Source organism: Pleurodeles waltl, chromosome 1_2, assembly GCF_031143425.1.
Source record: "Pleurodeles waltl isolate 20211129_DDA chromosome 1_2, aPleWal1.hap1.20221129, whole genome shotgun sequence".
Classification (NCBI taxonomy): Eukaryota; Metazoa; Chordata; class Amphibia; order Caudata; family Salamandridae; genus Pleurodeles; species Pleurodeles waltl.
The window spans coordinates 658,160,619-658,183,098 of NC_090437.1; the positions used below are offsets into that span (position 1 = coordinate 658,160,619).

General features: G+C 44.0%; 1 protein-coding gene across 5 annotated transcripts in view; it reads left to right on the top strand.

Moving 5' to 3' along the window:
• USP38 (ubiquitin specific peptidase 38) overlaps positions 1 to 22,480 on the top strand; it is a 155,705-nt gene that overhangs the window by 112,679 nt on the left and 20,546 nt on the right. For all 5 annotated transcript variants that reach the window (XM_069242586.1, XM_069242585.1, XM_069242587.1 and 2 more), the window contains exon 10: positions 8,874 to 10,239. In XM_069242586.1, the coding sequence (XP_069098687.1) occupies positions 8,874 to 10,239 (1,366 nt within the window). The remainder of the gene's footprint in view (positions 1 to 8,873; positions 10,240 to 22,480) is intronic.

A 22,480-nucleotide genomic window follows, 5' to 3' on the forward strand; every position in this document is an offset into this window, starting at 1 on the left:
GGGCATGGTTTAATTAAAGAAAAGGGGAGGGGGCGCATGCGGCCCCCCTCCCTAACGGCAGCTTAACAGCCCTGGGACCACCTTCTTTCCTGGGCTTGTGAATTAAAAAAGGGGGGGGGGGGGGGCGTGGACCTTCTTCCTAGTTCCTAATTGCATGAGGGCCTGCACGTACAAATTGAAAGGGCCAGCAATTTGAAAGGGCCGACATGTACAAATTGAAAGGAGGGAGGGGGGCAGGCAGTCTCCTCCTGGAGCACCTAATGGCCCTGGGGACTGACACCCCTGACTGCCTGCTTCCCTGGCTCCCAGGGTGCCCACCCTTAAAAACTTCAGGTGCTGTCTTCAAAGTTTCTGGGTGGGCCATCAAGTGGGGGCTGTGGGGGCTGAGAAAAGGGGGTGGGGGCCTCAATACACATTTTTCCCAATGCAGTTTCCCATATGGATTTTAAACAGCCCAAACCTCTGGACGGAATTAGACAAAAGTTTGCAGAAAGCTGGCTCTTGTGGGGCGAGCGCAAAACGCTCCATTCCGTGTTTTAATCTCTCTTTGGGCTTCAAACCACGCCCATGGCACAACAGTCTCTTTCATTGGCTCTTGGGTTTGCCTTATAAAATCTGCTTGCTTTCATTAGTGAAAGGCATGCATAAGTCATGCCTTTTCCAGTGTTTAGCCCTCCTCGAGTGCAGCGACCAAGTACTGAAAATATACGAGGCTCTACGTTTTCCAGCCAGTTTCTGGACTACTTTTTCTCTTTGTTCGCAGAGCGATCTCGCTGGGCAGAAGTCAAGCACTTTGCATAGCATCGACCCTGTTACGTAGTTAGCTGCACTTTTGCCGGTTACATAGATAATTGCACTTTTGCCGATAGACTTCACTATGAGTGAACTTTTATTTACCTGTGTGTGTCTGCTTTGCACTGATGGTGGCCATCAGCTCACTTATGTGAAACTTTTGCTTTTCAGTTTATATGGCATGAAAAGTCCAGTTAGTTATGTGAAGCTGTTTTATTTTCATTTTCAATTTGTGTGTCAAGAAACGTCCGGTTAGGAGTTTACAGTTCTATTTGCTCTAGCAAACACGAGACCCATTGCATTGCAAATGCTTGTTGTGATTTGATGTTAATCTGTTCAGTAGTTTCTGAAATGTTAAATGAAAAAGAAATTTGTATATCTAGGAATGCAACTCCTCAGTGGATCTGACTGTCCCTGTGCTCAAATCTGATTGGCTGCCAACACTTCAACGAGGAAGTGTTGTCAGCCATTTTTGGCCTCTGGCTCAAAAATAAAGTTTTAAAAAAAGACAAAAAAAAGGGGCAAGGTAGGAATACCCTGACTGCCTAACCCTGGTGCTGGGGTGCCCCGGGAACCCTGCCTGGGCAAAAATTAATTTTTTAACATTTTTCGCAACAAATTTGCTGCGGATCCATGGCAATTTTCTTTAGTGCTTGTTCTTTATTCCATCTCTGGATGGGCCAGGTCTCCGGGGCATTGTTTAATAAAAGAAAAGGGGAGGGGACGCATGTGGTCCCCCCTTCCTAAGGACAATTTAACAGCCACTGGGACCACCACCACCTTCCCTGGGCTGGTGAATTAAAAAAGAGGGGGGCCTGCGCGGACCTTCTTCCAAGTTCCTAATTGCACGAGGGGCTGCCACCTCCCCAGGACACAAAAGTACTCAAAAAGGGGCTGAGCCCTCCTGGGCCATATTTAGCCCTGGGGACCACCACATCTCTGGGGCTTGCCCAAATGCATAGTGGGAGGTGGGCCCAGGGACCACCACATCCCCGGGGCCGGCACTTGCAAATTGAAAGGAGGGTGTGTCACGCAGCTTCCTCCTGGAGCCACTATTGGCCCTGGGGACTGCCACCCCAAGGGCCTGCTCCCGACCAAACTAAGTCTGCTCCCAGCCCACTGTCAAGCAGGCACGAAACAGATGAAAGGATTGCTCGCATGGAGTAGCATTTTTAGCTGCTCCCTGCACGTGGTAGCAATGTTGACTCCCACTGTAGGCAGGGAGTGCGGGGGCCTTGAGGCTCCGCCCCCAGTCCTTAGGAGATTTAGACATCTTCATTCTCACTTTTAACCACTACAGTATTTAAAATGATCTAGAAATCACCACCCGCAAATATAAGTTAATGGTATGCAACGTCTTCCTGCCTTTTTTCCAGAAGCGCGTTTCCCAGCATATTTTGGAGATACATTCTTGATACAGAGGAATATGAGCACATCTCCACCAAACAAGATAACATTTACTACATATAATAATTAAGAGAAAGCACCCTTGTTTAGTGGAGGTTCAACTCTGAGGTCTTGTCTTCTCTACACGAGGATTCTTGTTATTGCGTATTTCTGTAGGAAGACCCTTGAGGAACAATCACATTTTAAAAATTACAGACACACAAGGCCATTGCAGACATTAGCTTGTGGTCCTTTACACAGCTGTGGAATATGGACTATGCATTTTCCCTTGGTAGCACTTACTAATTAGGCAGTAGAAAGTAGTCCAGTTGGATAGACATTTTGTGCAAAACTGTGGTCTCTTCTCTTCTAGGATAAATGAGCAGCTCAGGGTACGTTCTGGCTCCAGTGCTCATTTCACAGAAATTAAACCTCAAGCCCGACCCCCCCCCCCTACCACCAGTATGTCAGGTAGGGGGGAATTGACCACAGGGCCCGGCTGCAGACCAGGCCCAGTGGCCACCCCCTGCCATGCATGGCCGAAGGCTGTGCATGGCCCGTTGATTGAATGCCAATGGAGGGCTTGGGCACAGGACCTGGCCGCAGGCCTTCTGCCATGTGTGGTGTGGGGTTGGCCACAGGGCCCGGCCACAGGCCAAGGCCTGCAGCAAAAAAAAATAATAACACCACTCCAGTTAAAAAACAAAAACAGAAATCCATTGAAAAAACAGAGGTTACAGAGACGTTATAATTAGGAATTTGCATCTAAAAAAACCTTAAAAATTCATTGGGGGAAAAAAAAAAAAAGGTTAGAGGGACATTATAGTTATCTTCATAATTTACACGTACAAACCATAGAAGTTCAGCTGTTATAGTTAATTATTTCAAGTAACTATAACTTGCACCCTAGCCACACAGCTAATTGTCCCACAAATTTTATCATTCATGACCTCCTCTTTGGCATCATTGATATTATCACTGAAACATATGCAATAAAATTGATGAGAAAACTGTGCATAGCATGAGCGAGAGTGTTAGTTACCTTAGGGCACGAGTTATAGTTACTTCAAATAACTCTAACTATAAGAGCTAAATTTCAATGGTTTTGTGCATTTAAATTCAGAACCTAACTAGGTTTTTTGAGAGTGTGTGTGTGTGTGTGTGTGTGTGTGTGTATTATCCTGCCATCTAGTGTTGGGCTCGTAGTGTTACAAGTTGTTTTTCTTAGAAGAAGTCTTTTCGAGTCACTAGACCGAGGGACTCCTCCCTTTCGGCTCCATTGCGCATGGGCGTTGACTCCATCTCAGATTGTTTTCTTTCCGCCATCGGGTTCGGACGTGTTCCTCTTCGCTCCGTATTTCGGTTCCGAAAAAATAGTTATCCATCGGAAAATTTGACGGTATTGTTTGCGCTCGGTACCGGGTTAGTGCTAGCACATCGAAACCGAAGAAAGAAGTGCTCCGGCGGCCCTTAGGGGCTCCCACTCTTCGGCGGGGCCTGGTCGGCCCGACCGCGTCCATCTTCAAACCTCATGGACCGGACCCGCTTCCGCTTCTGCCCCAACTGCCATGTAAAGTATCCTTATACAGACCAACACTTGGTCTGTAATCTGTGTTTGTCCCCCGAACGCAAAGAGGATACTTGCGAGGCCTGTCGGGCATTTCGTTCCAAGAAAACACTGCGGGATCGAAGAGCTCGAAGACTTCAGATGGCGTCGACACCCGCCGGTCACACCGACGTCGAAGAAGAGGAGAGATTCTCCATTCGAGACTCTGACGAGTCCGAGAGTGAGCAGCCGAAGACGCAGCAAACCGTGAGTAAACCAGCCCCGGCAAAAACTCACTCGAAAAGGGGACTCCGCCGCCAACAGGCCATGGCTTAACCCGAAAACACGCTGACCAAACAGCGGCACCGAAAAAAGCCTCCCAGCAGCTGAAGACATCCGACTCCGGTCGAGATACCGGCTCCGAACAGACTTGGCACCAAGATACCAGCTCCGAACAGACTCGGCACTGAGAGTTCGGCACCCCAAAAGTCCAAAAGGTTTCCTCAGAGCCAAAAAAGACTGTTGAAAAGATTTCGGTGGCGAAACATGCAGCCTCGGAGCCGAAACAAAGCTCCTATACAGAGGAACAAGGCCTTTCCACACAATTGCAAGGTCACAGATTTGAACAAGAACTGGGCATAGGAGAGCCAGACCATGCCCAGAGGAGGCTCCATATACAACAGTTAACTCCTGATTCGGTGGTAGTAGGAGCAGCCCGGAAAAGGGCAAACTCACAAACTTCTGGAGACGGACCACCGCCCGACAAAGAAAGTCGGAAATTCGATGCGGCAGGCAAGAGGGTGGCAGCACAGGCAGCCAATCAATGGCGAATTGCCAATTCTCAAGCTCTACTGGCAAGATACGACAGGGCACATTGGGATGAAATGCAACATCTCATTCAACACCTTCCCAAAGAGTTCCAGAAACGTGCCCAACAGGTTGTCGGAGGGCCAAACTATCTCCAACAACCAAATAAGGTTGGCTATGGACTCAGCAGACACGGCGGCCAGGACAGTAAACACAGCGGTCAGGACAGTAAACACAGCGGTAACCATTCGGAGACACGCGTGGCTACGGACCTCCGGATTTAAGCCAGAAATCTAGCAGGCTGTGCTGAATATGCCTTTCAACGAACAACAATCGTTTGGGCCGGAGGTGGATACAGTGATAGAAGAACTGAAGAAAGACACGGACACGGCCAAAGCCATGGGCGCGCTCTACTCCCCACAGAGCAGAGGCACTTTTAGGAAGCCGCACTTTAGAGGGGGGTTTCAGGCCCAAACCACAGAGCCTTCCACCTCACAACTCAGACCCACATATCAGGGGCAATATCAGAGAGGAAGTTTTCGAGGACAATATAGGGGTGGACAGTTCCCTAAAACAAGAGGGAAATTCCAGAGCCCAAAAACCCCACAAACCAAACAGTGACTTCAACGTCACAAACCCCCACCACACAACACCAGTTGGGGGGAGACTCACAGATTATTACCACAACTGGGAACACATAACTACAGACGCGTGGGTCCTAGCCATTATCCAACATGGTTATTGCATAGAATTCCTACATTTGCCACCAGATGTGCCTCCAATAGCACACAACATGTCCAAACAACACTTAGATCTGTTACAATTAGAAGTCCAAGCATTGTTACAAAAAGAAGCAATAGAACTACTACCCAACCATCAAAAAGGAACAGGTGTTTACTCCCTGTATTTCCTAATTCCAAAAAAGGACAAAACACTGAGACCCATATTAGACCTCAGAACACTGAAGCTTTACATCAAATCAGATCACTTTCACATGGGGACACTTCAGGACGTGATTCCCTTGCTCAAACAACAGGACTACATGTCATCATTAGATCTCAAAGATGCTTATTTCCACATATCCATACATCCTTCACACAGGAAATACTTGAGGTTTGTAATCCAAGGCGTGCATTACCAATTCAAAGTGTTACTGTTCGGCATAACAACAGCCCCAATGGTATTCACAAAATGCCTTGCAGTAGTAGCTCCTCACATCCGGAGGCAGCACATGCACGTATTCCCTTACTTAGACGATTGGTTAATAAAAACCAGCACTCAGCAACAGTGTCTTCTACACACAAAATATGTCATAGAAACCCTTCACAAACTAGGGTTCTCTATACACTACCAAAAATCACATCTACAACCATGTCAAATACAACAATACTTAGGAGCAACAATCAACACACAAAAAGGGATTGCCACTCCAAGTCCACAAAGGGTACAAGCCTTCCAAAATGTAATACTAAACATGCACCCAAACCAACACTATCAAGTGAGGTTTGTAATGAAACTCCTAGGCATGATGTCTTCATGTATAGCCATTGTCCCAAACGCAAGACTACACATGCGTCCCTTACAACAATGGCTAGCAACACAATGGACACAAGCACAGGGTCAACTTCAAGATCTAGTGTTGATAGACTGCCAAACACACTCCTCGCTTCAATGGTGGAATCCTATAAATTTAAACCAAGGGCGGCCATTCCAAGACCCAGTGCCTCAAGCTGTTATCACAACAGATGCTTCCATGATGGGGTGGGGAGCACACCTCAACAAGCACAGCATACAGGGTCAATGGGACAATCAGCAAAAACAACTTCATATAAATCATTTGGAACTGCTAGCGGTGTTTCTAGCATTAAAAACATTTCAACCACTGGTAGCCCACAAACACATACTTGTCAAAACTGACAACATGACAACAATGTATTATCTCAACAAACAAGGGGGGGGGGGGACACTCGTCACAACTGTGTCTCTTAGCACAAAAGATTTGGCATTGGGCAATTCACAGTCACGTTCACCTGATAGCACAATACATACCAGGCCTTCAGAATCAGTTAGCCAACAATCGCAGTCGAGATCACCAGCAAACTCACGAATGGGAAATTCATCCCCAGATACTACAGGATCACTTCAACCGCTGGGGAACACCAAACATAGACCTAACAAAAGAAAACGCAAAATGCCAAAACTTTGCATCCAGGTACCCACACCCTCAATGGATCAGTTGGTCAGGGATATTTGCTTACGCTTTTCCCCCTCTCCCACTCATTCCTTATCTGGTCAACCAACTAAGTCAAAACAAACTCAAACTAATACTCATAGCACCAACCTGGGCTCGCCAACCGTGGTACAGAACACTGTTGGACTTATCAGTAGTATCCCACATCAAATTACCAAACATTCCAGATCTGTTAACACAACACAAACAACAGATCAGACACCCAAATCCAGCATCGCTCAATCTAGCAATCTGGCTCCTGAAGTCTTAGAATTCGGACATTTAAATCTTACACAAGAGTGTATGGAGGTCATTAAACAAGCAAGAAAACCTACAACAAGACATTGTTACGCAAACAAATGGAAAAGATTTGTTTGCTATTGCCACACTAATCAGATTCAACCACTACATGCCTCCACAAAGGACATTGGAAGCTACTTATTACACTTACAGAAGTCTAATCTAGCATTCTCTTCCATTAAAATCCATGTCACTGCAATCTCTGCCTATCTGCAGATTACACTTACAACATCACTTTTTAGAATCCCAGTCATTAAAGCATTTATGGAGGGACTAAAAAGAATCATACCCCCAAGGACACCACCAGTACCTTCGTGGAACCTTAATATTGTATTAACACGACTCATGGGCCCACCATTCGAACCCATCATGCATTCTTGTGAAATGCAGTATCTGACTTGGAAAGTAGCCTTTCTAATAGCTATCACATCACTTAGAGTAAGTGAGATACAAGCATTTACTATTCAGGAACCCTTTATACAAATACATAAACATAAAGTGGTTCTCCGTACAAATCCAAAATTCTTACCAAAGGTCATATCACCATTCCACCTAAACCAAACTGTTGAACTCCCAGTCTTCTTTCCGCAACCAGACTCAGTAGCTGAAAGAGCCTTACATACATTAGACATAAAAAGAGCACTAATGTATTACATTGACAGAACAAAACAATTTCGTAAAACAAAACAATTGTTTGTAGCCTCCCAAAAACCTCATGCAGGTAATCCTATATCCAAACAAGGCATTGCCAGATGGCTAGTTAAATGTATTCAAACTTGCTATATTAAAGCAAAAAGAGAATTACCTATTACACCAAGAGCACATTCCACTAGGAAAAAAGGCGCCACAATGGCTTTTCTTGGGAATATACTTATGACAGAAATTTGTAAGGCAGCCACCTGGTCTATGCCTCATACATTTACTAAGCATTACTGTGTAGATGTGTTAGCAACACAACAAGCCACAGTAGGACAGGCTGTATTAGGAACATTATTTCAGACAACTTCAACTCCTACAGGCTAAACCACTGCTTTTTGGGGAGATTACTGCTTGTTAGTCTATGCACAGCATATGTATCTGCAGCTACACATGCCACCGAACGGAAAATGTCACTTACCCAGTGTACATCTGTTCGTGGCATGAGACGCTGCAGATTCACACGCGCCCTCCCACCTCCCCGGTAGCCTGTAGCCGTTGTTAGTTGGATGAAAATTGTAAATATGTAAATAAATATTCTTTTGATACACATTAAGTACATACATAACTACTCCATTACATGGGCACCTCTAGTATACTCACAACTCCTACCTCACCCTCTGCCCGGAAAACAATCTAAGATGAAGTCGACGCCCATGCGCAATGGAGCCGAAAGGGAGGAGTCACTCGGTCTCGTGACTCGAAAAGACTTCTTCGAAGAAAAACAACTTGTAACATTCCGAGCCCAACACTATATGGCAGGATAATGCACAGCATGTGAATCTGCAGCGTCTCATGCCACGAACAGATGTAAACTGGGTAAGTGACATTATATATATATATATATATATATATATATATATATATATATATATATTTTTTTTTTTTTTTTACATTAAAAAAAAATTTATTGTATCAGTGGAGATTCTCTTCCCAAGAAATGCAGGTAAAAGTAACATTTCCTGTTCATTTTCTTCATATGGAAGTGATGGTGGAAGGGCCAGTTTCTGGCTACAATGGTTTATTACTATTAATGTATGAATCCACTTTGAACACTACACTGTTGTGCTAAAGTTTCTGTGTATTGAAGTAATACTATGTGCTTTTGATTTTTAGGCTGCACGAAGAAGAGAAAACAATAAAAGTGCTTGCTTCAATGAAGCCAACTGAAAGCATGGTTACTGATATCCCATCCCCACAGAATATGTCCCACCCAACTAATCAGTTTTCCGATGTATCATATGATAATGCTGTGGAAGAAAAAACTTTGATAGAGAAAATGTTTGGTGGGAAACTGCAAACAAACATATGCTGCCTGAACTGTAAAACTACTTCTCAAAAGAGAGAGCCTTTTACAGATCTCTCTTTGGCTTTCTGCCCTTTTTCTGAAAATGGCACTGTACAAGGGATTCTAAGCTCTCCCAAGGAGAACGAGGATGACATTATGATGTCAGCAGAGGCACCCATGCAAAAGCTTGCTGATAAGCCAATACATTGTAAAACTCAGCCTGAAGATGGAAGTTGTACACCGGCACTGGATACCGCAGGACTCAAACATCAGCCCTTTGAGCAAAATACACCTAACAGTATTTCAGCATCTGATGGCCCATGCATAGTCCCAAGTGTTAACTGTTTGCCTCATGACAGAAGTGAGAGCCCTCTCTCTGTAACAGATTTATTAAACTATTTCCTAGCACCCGAGATACTTGATGGAGACAATCAGTATTCTTGTGACAAATGTGCCTCTCTGCAGTGTGCCCAGAAAACTCTGCAAATTGTGGAGGAGCCAGAGTACCTCATTCTAACTCTTCTAAGATTTTCCTATGATCCAAAATGTCACATTCGGCGGAAAATATTGGACAATGTTTCTCTTCCTCTTGTTTTAGAATTGCCAGTTCAAAAGGCAAATATTTCTTTAGCTCCAATATCTAGTGTTTGGTCTGTAGAACTGGAGCTCCCCGACATGGGTGAGAAACTGGCTAAAAAACTGAAGCCATCTAGGACTGAAGATGCGTCTTGCACACAGATGGTTTCTTATGTGCTGAGTTCCATTGTGGTTCATTCTGGTGTATCATCTGAAAGTGGGCATTATTACTCGTACGCCAGAAACGTCCCAGGTTCAGGATCTTCTGTTCAGCTGTACAGTCAGCCCAAGTCGCTACCTCTGGCATCCCCTCAGGATCCTTTGTTAAGTGGTGCAAATCCCAACTCAGTTGTCGCAGAAGACTCCAACTGCAACGAAATGGCAAAGGAATGGTTCCTTTTTAACGACAGTAGGGTGACTTTTACTTCATTTCAGTCTCTTAAAAATATTACTAGTAGGTTTCCAAAGGACACTGCATACGTACTGCTTTACAAAAAGCAGAATAGTAGCATCTGTGTTGGTGCTGGTTCAGCAAATGGACTTTGGGTCAATGGAGACCCACCTCTGCAGAAGGAGCTTATGGATGCTATAACAAAGGACAATAAATTGTATTTACAGGTAAGGGTTTAAAATTCAGTGGTTATTCACATTTCATGGTGTATACCAATTAACACTACATGTGTGGTTTCTCTAGACCTTCCAAAAAACAATTGGATTTTCTATGACAAATCAGTTTTACACTGCTTTTGTATAAGCTGATTTTAAAAGTTAATTTAATAACATTTTCCCAACCTGTATTTCATTTGTTTTGTGTGTTTGTCACAGTGTGCCTCAGCATTTGTCCTAATACGTGATTAATGCCTGTAATTTTTCCTCACAATGTCTTTATTTAATATATGAGCGTATCTCAGTCTTACCTCTCCTCATGTTTCATATAACTTCCCTCAATACTGTCATCATGCATTCATTTACTTTGTTACTTCGGAAGCGGAAGTCAATACAAAATGATTTGAAAAGGTATTTTGTTTCACATTTGTTGTAAAGAAATCTGTATATTGGAAAGAAAGTATCTCTTGTTCAGTGGTGGTTTCTGCTTTAAGGATTCGTGCTTCAGCCCTATATCTTTTCTACAAAAAATATTAAATACTTTGATTTATTTAGAGATATAATCTCAGATTGTACCTCTTAATAAAGCAATGTATTTTAGTCTGTGTTGCCTGCCCCGTCTTGCTCTGAATAAGGAGCCGAAAGTCAGGCAATAAATTAACTTTCTGCAGTGTGACACATGATGGAGGACTTACCTTTCTAAAGCCCTTCAATACCATGGGAATCATGGGTAATATCCACTTTAAGCCTGTAATGCCACTGGTGGTGTAGTTTCGGGCAATGCAGGTTTTATACCGGCATGAGGCTAGATGTCATTCACAGACATAGATCCCACCCATTCCCATTCGTCACAAAGCAGGATTGGATATGAGTACCATAAGTGAGATTTGTTTCTTTGTTCTGGGTAATAGGAAGTGTTAATATTAAACTTGTATTGGATATATTGTGCTGAGACGTCTGGTCCCCTTCAGTGATGCCCCAGATAGTGACTGTATTTCGCTGCCCCTTTTAGAAGTAAAGCTACTATATTTGTTCCCCAGTGATGTTGATCCAAAAGTCATGTAGGTATTTTGCTCCATGGTTACGTTGATCCAAATCTCAGCTTTTGAGAAACTCAAAGGCAAAGGGAGAAATATGTGCATATCGCATACTGATAGTGGAATACCACAAAAATATCAAAAAACAATAAATGCTATGAGAATGCATGCCTGAAAAATGGAGCACATACTTGGTGTTTATTAACTTCCTGTTTTATTGAGATTGATTGGCACAGTGGTTCTAGAATGTTTTATTCCTACTTTGGACCTGTTTTGATTTTAAGAACAGCGTTTGAAGTTGCATAATTCTGGGGTTATGGCTCTGTCATATAGCATTAAACAGGCATTGAAATGAGTCCATCTGGCCCTATATTCAGGCCCTTAACGTTAATGCTAAAAACGCTGATTGATTTCCAAACAGTGAATATTAAAGTTAAGGCAATGCACATCAGCGATTTAGTTTCTATTTCACATTGCATTTCCTAAGAGTGTTAGCTATTTACATTATGTTGTGTTTCTATATTTTTTGTGCCGAGTTGCACCATGTGTTTATGGCAGGACATAATTGAGAGCTCTGGAATGGACACTGAAGGCAGTGCGAGTTCCTCACAGTACCTTTCAGTGGGTTGGCCTCTCTGCTGAGCACAGAGCAGTGGTCATGTATTCCAAATGCAATTAAAATTCTGTGTAAATGTGTTTGAAGGGGGGGGGGGTACACAGTTGTCAAAATATTGCCAAGGCGAATGGTAAAAAAATTAAGTGCTTACAGGTGGGTGCAGTGTATGTTTAGAGGCGGTGAAGTGAAGGGGATGCAAGAAAGTGTATTGAGGAGAGTTAAAAGAGGGTGCTGAAGAGTAAAGAGATGAGGGTTAAGATATACAGACGGGCGAGATTTAGAGATAAATAGTGCATTCATGTCTAACATAAGTTGCACATGAGTAAAGTTCAATTCTCCTTCCACAGACCTGCATATTATTTAACTGTCTCTGTTTCAGAATTTAAACATATTCAATATAATTTTTTTTCAACAAAATCATAGTTGCTAGTCCTTTATCGTAAACAGCTTCCAATCATTAGCAAAGCCAATAGTTCTGGCAGGGTTTAAGTGTATGTCAGTTGTTGTGTCCTATATCTTGATGCAATATCAGAAAGCTCAAAGAGAAACCAAATATGGGTCTGGTGGCACATAATGGGACTCAAAGAAATTTAGTGTTCAATGTCATGTGTGGCTGTAGAAACACATGCTGTGCATAAGCTCGCCAACTAATGTTGGGCTCGGAGTGGTACAACTTGTTTTTCTTAGAAGAAGCTTTTTCGAGTCACGGGATTGAGTGACTCCTCTCTGTAATACCACGCATGGGCATCGAGTCCTTTGTTAGATTGTTTCTCTCTGCCGTCAGGTTTGTATGTGTGTTCTCTCGCTCAGAGTTCTCGGCTAGATACTGTTCAAAACGATATCCTCTCTGTCTTTCTATCACCTTCGGTATTGTTTCGATCGCATATTCTACTACACTTTATCTTTGGTTGCAACTTACACTTGGAATTGATTTTTCAGCCCTTCGGGGCAGACGCAGCCCTCTCGGGCCCCCGTCACACCTACCTCCTCCACATGGAATTGAACTATGCAGCCCTAATGAAATAAACTCATTTAGGTTTTGCCCTTGATGTCACTCAATATTTCCACACACCGACCACCACCAGGTGCGTAATTTGTGTCTTTCACCTGTCCACAATGAGCAGACCTGTGAAGCATGCCGTTCCTTTAGATCGAAAAAGACCTCAGAGATCGACAAGCTTGTCAGATGGAAATGGCATCTCGAACTCCAGACGATATACTGGACTTCTTTGGCAGCTAGCATGCAGAAGAAGATTTGGAGCAGGAGGAGGCCTTCTCCATTCAAGACTTGGACTCTGATGTACAGTATGACATCGAGAGTTAACCGTTACAGTCGGCAAAACCATTAGTAAAAAGACCCCTTCACCCATGGTCAAAACTACATCACAAGAGGTCACCGGTCCGCCACTGCCTTCCAGCCATGGTCAGAGCAGAGAAGCTCATTCAGTTGCCCTGCCTACCAGCTCTGCACCGAAAAAAGCCAGAGAGAAATCTTCGGCATCGATCTCCAGCACTTCCACTTAAGCTGTGACACAACCGAAGACGCATGGTGCTTCGATGCCGACCGCTTCGGTACCGACCGCTTCGGCACCGAAAATGAAAAAACATATACCCTTAGTTTTGGCATTGAAAATATCCATACACAGGAAACGTTCGATCTGAAAGTTTTAAAAAGACCTTCACCGGTGGAACCAATTTTAGAAGTAATGGACGCTCTTCAGCACAGACTTCAGATTCAAAAGGGAACAGGGCGAATTATAACATCACCTCCTCCCTCTTTACAAAGAAAATTTACTTTTCAAGAGGCTCTTGACTCCTCTCCACCTCTAAAAAAGACTGCAAAGGAAAAGACTCTTTCTCTTACTCCTTCTTCTCAACCATCTCCACCTCCACATATTTCTCCACAGCATACTCCTCCACCAAGTTCTCCCACTCCACCAAGATCTCCCCCTCCTTTAGGGTTCACACCACCTGATGGGGCTTATGATCTGGGGATACATTAGACGATCAAGATCCATGGGAAACATATGATCCAGATCCTTTTACATCTAATGATCCGTATCTCTTGCCAGCTAGCCCTTCACCCCCTAAGGATTCAACCTCACATCAACAGGTTACATCTGGGGCAGCAGCGTTTCATTATGTACATATGTACACAGATTCCATAGAAGAGGAATTTTTATTTGACACCCTTGGCGTAACTCACAAGGAGAGTCAGTTCCTTCCTAGGCATGCTGAGACACACACCAAATATTTGAAGAACCATTTAGATCAAGGGTTATCTGTAGGAAACTGGCTCTCTATATACTATATCAAAATTAGACATATTGTGCACAGAGGCTAAAGTAGATAATACTAGTGCTGTCTTTTGTGGTAGTGTGGTTGAGCAGTTAGGCTTATCAGAGGGAAGTGCAAAGCATTTGTTGTACACACACAGGTAATAAATGAAGCACACACTCAATTACTAACTCCAGGCCAATTGTTTTTAGATAGCAAAAATATATTTTGTTACTTTAATTCTAGATCCACAAGATTCTGATTGCAGGTAAGGACATTTGCAAGTAAGTAGCTAGCATATGTATCAACACCACTTTTTTCAATTTGGGCAAGTTAAACAGTTTTCAAGTCAGTGGCAATAATCTGTTTTAGAAGTTGGCACTGCAATTTTCAAACACAGTTCTGAGTGGAAGAAGACTTTGTACAGTTTCAAGGTAAGGCCAAGACTTACAGTGCCAGTCTCCGGGGGCTAGGGTGTTCACAAATTGAGGTTCAAGTTAACCGCAAACACCCACCACCAGCAACACGGGGCCGGCCGGGTGCAGAGGTCAAAGTTGTTGCAAGATTTTAAAATGGGTTCCTAAGGAGACTGGGGGCACTCAGAAGTGGATCTTCCAGCAGGTAAGTACCCGCAACTTCCGAAGGCAGACCTGGGGGATTTAGGTGAGCTACGGTGGTGGAGAGGAGGTGCACAGGTCAGCAACAACCACACACCCTCAGAGGCACAGGGGCAGCCGGTTGCAGCGTGCAAACACAGCATCGAGCTTCCAATGCTTTTTAACAGGGGGACATCGGGGTCAAAAGTGGGCTGCAAACTTGATCCAGGAGGCCGGTTCAGGGAAACTACAGACTGGACAAAGAGGAGGGCTGCCTGCTGCACATTGCTGCACGGGATGTCGGGTCCCCCAAGGACAGGGGACTGCGGGTGCAGGGTACTTTTTGGCTTCAGGTTTCTTTGTTCAGATCCTTCACGGGTGGGGTGAGGTGGGAGGTGACCTCTGGATTTAGTCTGGAGGTGTTGTCATGCTGATTGGGAGGGGTCAGCCCAGGGTGGACAAGATAGGAATCGCCTAGGAATCTGCTCTAGACATTTGGGCCACCTGGACACGGGCCATGGGCGTCTGGTGCAGAGTGGGCAGGGCTCACCGATCCGTGACGGTTCTGGAGTCCTTTATTGGAGTTTCTTTGTGGACAGGGCCGCTGTTATCGGGAGAGCTTGGTCTTCTGGTAGGCATGCAGTCCTCTTGGGGTTTTGAAGAGGTCATTGGTCCTGCAGGATGCGCTGCCTTTTTGTAGCAGGGGCTTCAGAAGCTGGAAACAGGCTGGTAGAGCTGGGGCCAAATCAGTTGATGTCTGCAGTCTTTTCTACTGGGGGTCAGCTTAGAAGTTCTTCTTTCTTGTTGTCGTCTTCTTGAGGTTGCCAGGAATCTGATGATCTAGGTTCAGGGGAGCCCTTAAATCCTCAATTTAGGGACGTTACTGGGGTCAGAGGGCAGAAGCCAATGGCTATTGTTCCTGAGGGTGCCTTCACCCTTCTGGTGTCTACTCCCTTTGCGGAGGGGGATGCAGACCTAACCCTATTGGTCCCTGTCCTCCAAACCAAGATGGAGGATTCTGCAAGGAGAAGTTCACTTCAGCTCTGGACACATTAGGGGTGGTCCTTGCTGAAGTAGTCTCTCCTCCTTGTTATTCCTAATTTTCCCACCAGAATTGCAGCCAAAAGTGGGGCTTTGTCCGGTTGGCAGGCATGTCTACTAGTTGGAGTGCCTGGGGCACGGTAGCAAGAAGCCTGAGCCTTTGAGGCTCACCTCCAGGTGTTACAATACTGCAGGGGAGAGGTGTGAAGCACCTCCAACCAGTGCAGGCTTTGTTTCTGGCCTCAGAGAGCACAAAGGCTATCGCCCCATAAGGTCAGAAACCTCTCTGGAAGTGGTAGGATGGCATATACTGATCAGTCCTGCGCTAGAAATTTGGCTAAAATACAGGTGGCATCTCTAAGATGCCCTCTGAGTGCTGAGAAGTTTGATACCAAACTTCCCAGACTTCAGTGAAGCCATCATGGAGCTGTGGAGTTCGTAATGACAAACTCCCAGCCCAAGTACTCAATATGGCCACACTGCACTTATAATGTCTAAGAATGGACTTAGACACTGGATGGTACATATTGCTCATGCAGCAATGCCCTCACCTGTGGTATAGTGCATCCTGCCTTATGGCTGTAAGGCCTGCTGGAGGGGTGACTTACCTATGCCACAGGCAGTGGTTTGTGGGCATGGCACCCTGAGAGGGGTGCCATGTCAGCTTTATCTTTTTCTCCCAACCAACACACGAGCTGCAATGACAGTGTGCATGTGCTTGGTGAGGGATCCCTTAGAGTGGCATAATACATGCTGCAGCCCTTGTGGACCTTCTCTAGCTACGGGCCCTTGGTACCCTAGGTACGTTTTGTAAGGGACGTAGCTGTGCGCCAGGGGTATTCCAATTGTGGGAACAATGGTACGGTTTTGAAAAAGAACACTGGTGCTGGGGCCTAGTTAGCAGGATCCCAGCACACTCTCAGGTCAGCATCAATATCAGGCAAAAAGTGGGGGGAGAGGGTAACCATGTCAAAAGGGGCACTTTCCTACTTTATCACTCCCAGGGTTGATAAAAAAAAAAAAACAAGGCTGCACCCACTGACCCTTTATTTATAAAATCGCAAATCGCTCCAGACTTATCGTTGCCTCTGCTGCTCACAAAAGGGCTAATAGCCAGTCAACAGGAGACACAACTCTTCCTGATAAAGAAAGCAAACAATTTGATGTGATGGGGGCACTTTTAATCGCACAGGATTTGCAAGAGGATTCCGGTCATCATTTAGTGACCATTCTTCTGCTAAGACAATGCCCACCTCTCAATACACCCGAGGTTATTTTAGAGGTTCCTACTGAGGGAATAGTAACATCATCTACATCTAGAGACTCCTCTGCCAGCACCAAACAATAACTTCCTCCCAAAGCTTCCAATTCACACCACTCTCTCCACTAGGGGCCGGGTTACAACATTGTCAGGCGTATTGGTCTCAAATTACCACAGATCAATGGGTACTTTTAATTATCCAAAATGTCTGGAGCTCACTTCCACTCCACCAGACATACCCCCTCGTACTCACAAACTCTCACAAGATCATAACGCTTTTCTCAAAGAGGAAGTGCTCTCTCCTTCTCAAAGGGGCTATGGAACCAGTACCATAACAATACCAGAGGACGGGAGTTTACTTTCTGTATTTCCTAATACCCAAAAAAGGCGGTTCTCTCAGACCAATATTAGATAGGACTCAGACCCTTAAACCACGACACCCTATTAGAACACTTCCATATGGTAACTCTTCAGGAGGTTATCCCCCTACTGCAAAAAGGTGACTTTATGTCAGTATTATACCTGAAGGACGCTTACTTTCACATTTCTATTCATCCAGCACACAGTAAATATTTAAGATTCATAATTGCAGGAAAACATTATCAGTTCAAGGTGTTGCTATTTGGAGTCACAGCCGCTCACAGAATATTCACAAAAGGTCTCACAGTAGTCACAGCACATCTCAGAAGGCAACAAATTCATGTCTTCCCTTACTTGGACGATTGGCTCATCAAAGTAAGTTAATTCACTCAGTGTCAGCGTCACACTCCGATCACAATCCAGCTCCTATACTGTCTAGGGTTTACCATCAATTACCTGAAATCTCATCTGCACCCTCTCCAGATACAGTCCTATCTAGGAGCAACCCTCAACACACAAATAGTACTAGCGTTTCCCAGCTCAGCCCAAATAAAGGCAATGATTGCTATATTAACAGAGAACCAAGCATACACAGTAAGAACTTTGATGCAACTGTTTGGGATGCTGGCATCTTGTATTGCCATCGTACCTCATGCCAGACTTCATATGTGTCCCCTTCAACAATGTCTCTCTCGCCAGTGGTCTTAGGCACAGGGTCAGATGGAAGATCTAGTGTTGTTGGGCCATCATACTTATCACTCTCTGTATTGCTGGAACACCACAGACCTTATGAAAGGGTGGCCCTTTTTTTAGAGCCTGTACCTCAGATCACAACAGACGCCTCAAACACTGGTTCGGAAGCTCATCTCCACAAACTCACAGTCCAAGGGATATGGGACAACACTCAACAGTCTTTCCACATCAATTACCTGGAACTGCAAGCAGTATTCCTAGCTAAGAAATCATTCCTTCCACAATTTCAGCACAAGGTAGTGATAATATGTACAGAAAACGTGACTGCCACGTACAGTCTTCAAAAGCAGAGGGACGCAATCTCATCAACCTCCCATCTTGCACAAACAATATGGAAATGGGCAGTTCATCACCACATTCACATAGTGGCGCAGTATCTTCCAGGGACAGACAAACACTTTGCAGACCTGCTCAGCAGGATGCAGCAACAAGTCCATGAATGGAAACTCCACCTACAAGTCCTTCACCAGTACTTTCAAAAGTGAGGAACATCTCAAATAGACCTACTCGCCACATATCAAAACAAAAAATGGCAAAACTTCATCTCCAGGTACTTACACCCTCAATCCAAAGGCAATGCTCAATGGATGAGTTGGTCAGGGATATTTTCCCCCTCTCCCACTCATTCCCTTTCTGGTCCGGAAGCTCAAACAATCTTCCCTTATCATGATTTTGGTAGCTCGTACATGGCATGTCAACCATGGTTCACAACACTTTTGGACTCTCGGTAGTTCTACATCAAAAGCTTTCCAACAGACCAGACCTCTTAACACAAGAACAGGGTCAAATAAGTCATCCGAATCCCAATTTGCTCAACCTAGCGATATGGCTTCTGAGGTCATAGAACGTGGGTACTTATAATTACCACAGGAATGTATGGCTATTCTGAGACAAGCACGCAAACCCACAACCAGACAGTGTTATGAGGCAAAATTGAAATGTTTTGTTTGCTACTGTCAAACACAAAACATTGACCCTCTCAAGCCAACAATACAAGACGTCCTGTTATTTACTACATTTACAAAAAACAAATCTAGCTTACACATCTATTTCTTTACATTAAGCAGCCATAGCTGCATATTTTTAAAACAGACAGCATATTTTTTTGTTTCACATTCCAGTTATCAAAGCTTTTATGGAAGGACTCAAAAGAATCATCCGCCAAGGATGTTTTGTGGCTTTCACCTTGCCCATAAAGGATCTAAAGCAACTATAGCCAGATGGATAGTCAAGTGTATTTAAACTTGCTAAAGTAAAGCCAAGCGACAATTACCTGTACCACGTAGATTACACTCTGCTAGAAAGAAAGGTGCATCTATGGCATTTTTAGGTAACAGACTTATGGCAGATATTTGCAAAGTGGCAACAAGATCTACACCATATACATTTACTAAACATTATTGTGTAGATGTCTTTGCACATCAGCAGAAAATGATGGACAAGCTGTATTCAAAACACTCTTCCAATCAATTACATCTCCTGCACGCTAGCCACCACTTTTGGAGGGACTACTTTACAGTCTGTGCACAGCATGTGTAACTACAGCCACTCATGCCATCGAACAGAAAATGTCACTTACCAGTAGACATCTGTTTGTGGCGTGTAGTGCTGTAGATTCACATGTGCCTTCCCTCCTCCCCGGACACATTTAGATGTTGCAATTTATTAATAGGTAAATATTGTACATATGTAGATACATGGCATGGACATCTTTTCTATTACACTCTCTAATTTCACTACTTCACTCTCCCGCCTGGGGAGAAACTGTCTAACAAAGGACTTGATGCCCATGTGCAGTATTAACAAGAGGAGGAATCACTCAATCCCAAAACTAGATGGCGAGCTTAGGCACAGCATGTGAACCTACAGCACTACATGCCACAAACAGATGTCTACTGGTAAGTAACATTTTCCTTACATGTTTAAGTCACACCTCTTTAAGAGACTCTCCCTTTTTCCATCCCATGTAAAGCCCTGTCTGCGCATATTTCTATATGACAGAATGCAACCAACAGCTGTGGGTGCCTCCCCAAGCCTGGTTAGAGCATTTTCTTCCAAATTTGATGTCGCACTCAATGCAAGACACTGGGCAAGCACATACTTTGAACGGCCTGAAATTGTTGCACTGTACAGTTTGCACACTACATATTACTGCGGTAATGTTTAAATATTTCAAGACTAAACGTCAACAATTGCTTTATGAACCTTGCTTTCCCTCTAATTTCTTTATTAAAATTTGCTTTCAAAGTTTCCTTTTGCCAGTGATTTTTCAATGTTGTTTTTTCATGTGGAGGACCCAAACATTAGGCTATAACCCACAGTCAGTAGGTTTGAAACTTGAGTCTCCAGTGTTTTACTTTTTTAATCCTTTGTAATCTTAGGCAATTATCTTTCAGTTTGTTTCCCTTGATTAAGTGGGTTGTGGTTAACACATGTAATTGGATTCTGTCTGTTAAGCAATTGATGTTGACTATTAATTTTACAATTTTGTCTATAATTCTGTTCATTTTTGGGTGCGTATGTAAAGCCTTCACAGGATCAACCAAACCCTAAAGTCAAATCCGCTCAATTTCCTTGTGGTTTTTAGCACTCCCACCTTGTTGACATTATGCACTAACCAGAACTAACAGGTGACCAAGCTAAAGTATCATGGCTAGTCCTCTCATATGTCTTCCTATGGCTTCATATTTCAGGCAGTAGTATTATATGTCAAACTTACAGTTGAGAGTTGTTCGGGTAGAAGTACAGACTTTCACCACTGGTTCTGATGATGAGAAGAAGTGCACAAATGTGTATATAAATATACATAATAGGTCTCTACTGGTATATGTATGTTCCTTTGTACATGTGCAAGGCTAAGAAGTTCAGCATATTCAGGCCTGCCAACACCAGTCCTGCCAGCATAACCAGTGGAAGGCTTTCAGTGTACAGGCTGCACCCCCTTCATTTCTCCACTGGGAAGTGTTAAATCAGTCTAGTGATTTGTTTTTTTTGTGTGCAGAATGCAAGTTATGATTCACATGCTGTGCTAAGTTCTGTGATATCATTCTGGCCTCGGGATATATATACAATGCTGGTGTCAGTTCCTGTTTTCCAGACCTCATCAACAAGGATTCAGAGTCATCTCATTGTACTTCACTGTAGGAAGGTGAATTGTGCGGTGTGGTTTTGAGACCTCGTCATGTAATATCACAATCTTTACCAGATCCTGTTAGGTTTCTTTAAGAAACCCCTTCCCTCAGTCTTGGGCAGCCAGAGCAGTCAGGCTTCATCAAATCAACTAGCGTAAAGCAATTAGGGGAACCAAACCAAAAGGTAAGTAGAAACATGATTCAATAAAAATCAGGCACCAATTTTAAAAAATGAGTTTATTTTTAGCTTTAGATAGACCCCCCCTCCCCCCCCCCAAAAAAACAGCAAACATTTACTGAGTGAAACCAGGAATACGATTTTTCAAAGGTAAGTAAAATTACTTTAATTTAGTATCTAAATGCATTAAATTGTTGCACGTGTGTAGGAAGTTGGCTCTGTATATACTATCTCAAAGTGAGAGATCGTGTGCAGAGAGTCCAAGGGTTCCCCTTAGAGGTTGATAGTGGCAAAATTAGATAATTCTACTGCTCTATTTTTTGGTGGTGTGGTCGAGCAGTAGGCTTATCAGAGGGTAGTGTTAAGCATTTGTTGTACACACACTGGCAATAAATGAGGAACGCACACTCAGAGACTTAACTCCAGGCCAATAGTTTTTATATAGATATATATTTTCTTAATTTATTTTAGAACCACAAGATTCAAGATTTGAAGCAAATACATAAAATGCAAGGTACTCCACACAGGTAAGTAAGGAACTTTGAATAAAAGCAGTAGTGCACATGGTATAGGTTAAAATGGCAATAAGCAATTTTAAAAGTGGACACACTGCAAAAATCAACAGGTCCTCGGGGAGATAAGTAAGGTTAAGTTTCTGAGGTAAGTAAAGCACTTACAAGTTCAGTTTCCTGGGCATAGGCAGCCCACCATTGGGGGTTCAAGGAATCCCCAAAGTCACTGCACCAGCAACACAGGGCTGGTCAGTTGCAGAGGTCAAAGGAGGGCCCAAAACACATAGGTGCCTATGGAGAACAGGGGTGCTCCGGTTCCAGTCTGCCGACAGGTAAGTACCTGCATCGTCCGGGGCAGACTAGGGGGGTTTTGTAGAGCACTTGGGGGGGGGGGGGGGGGGGGGGGGACACAAACAGGCACACAAAACACACCCTCAGCGGCACAGGGGCCGCCAGGTGCAGTGTGCTTAGTAGGTGTCGGTTTTCTGTAG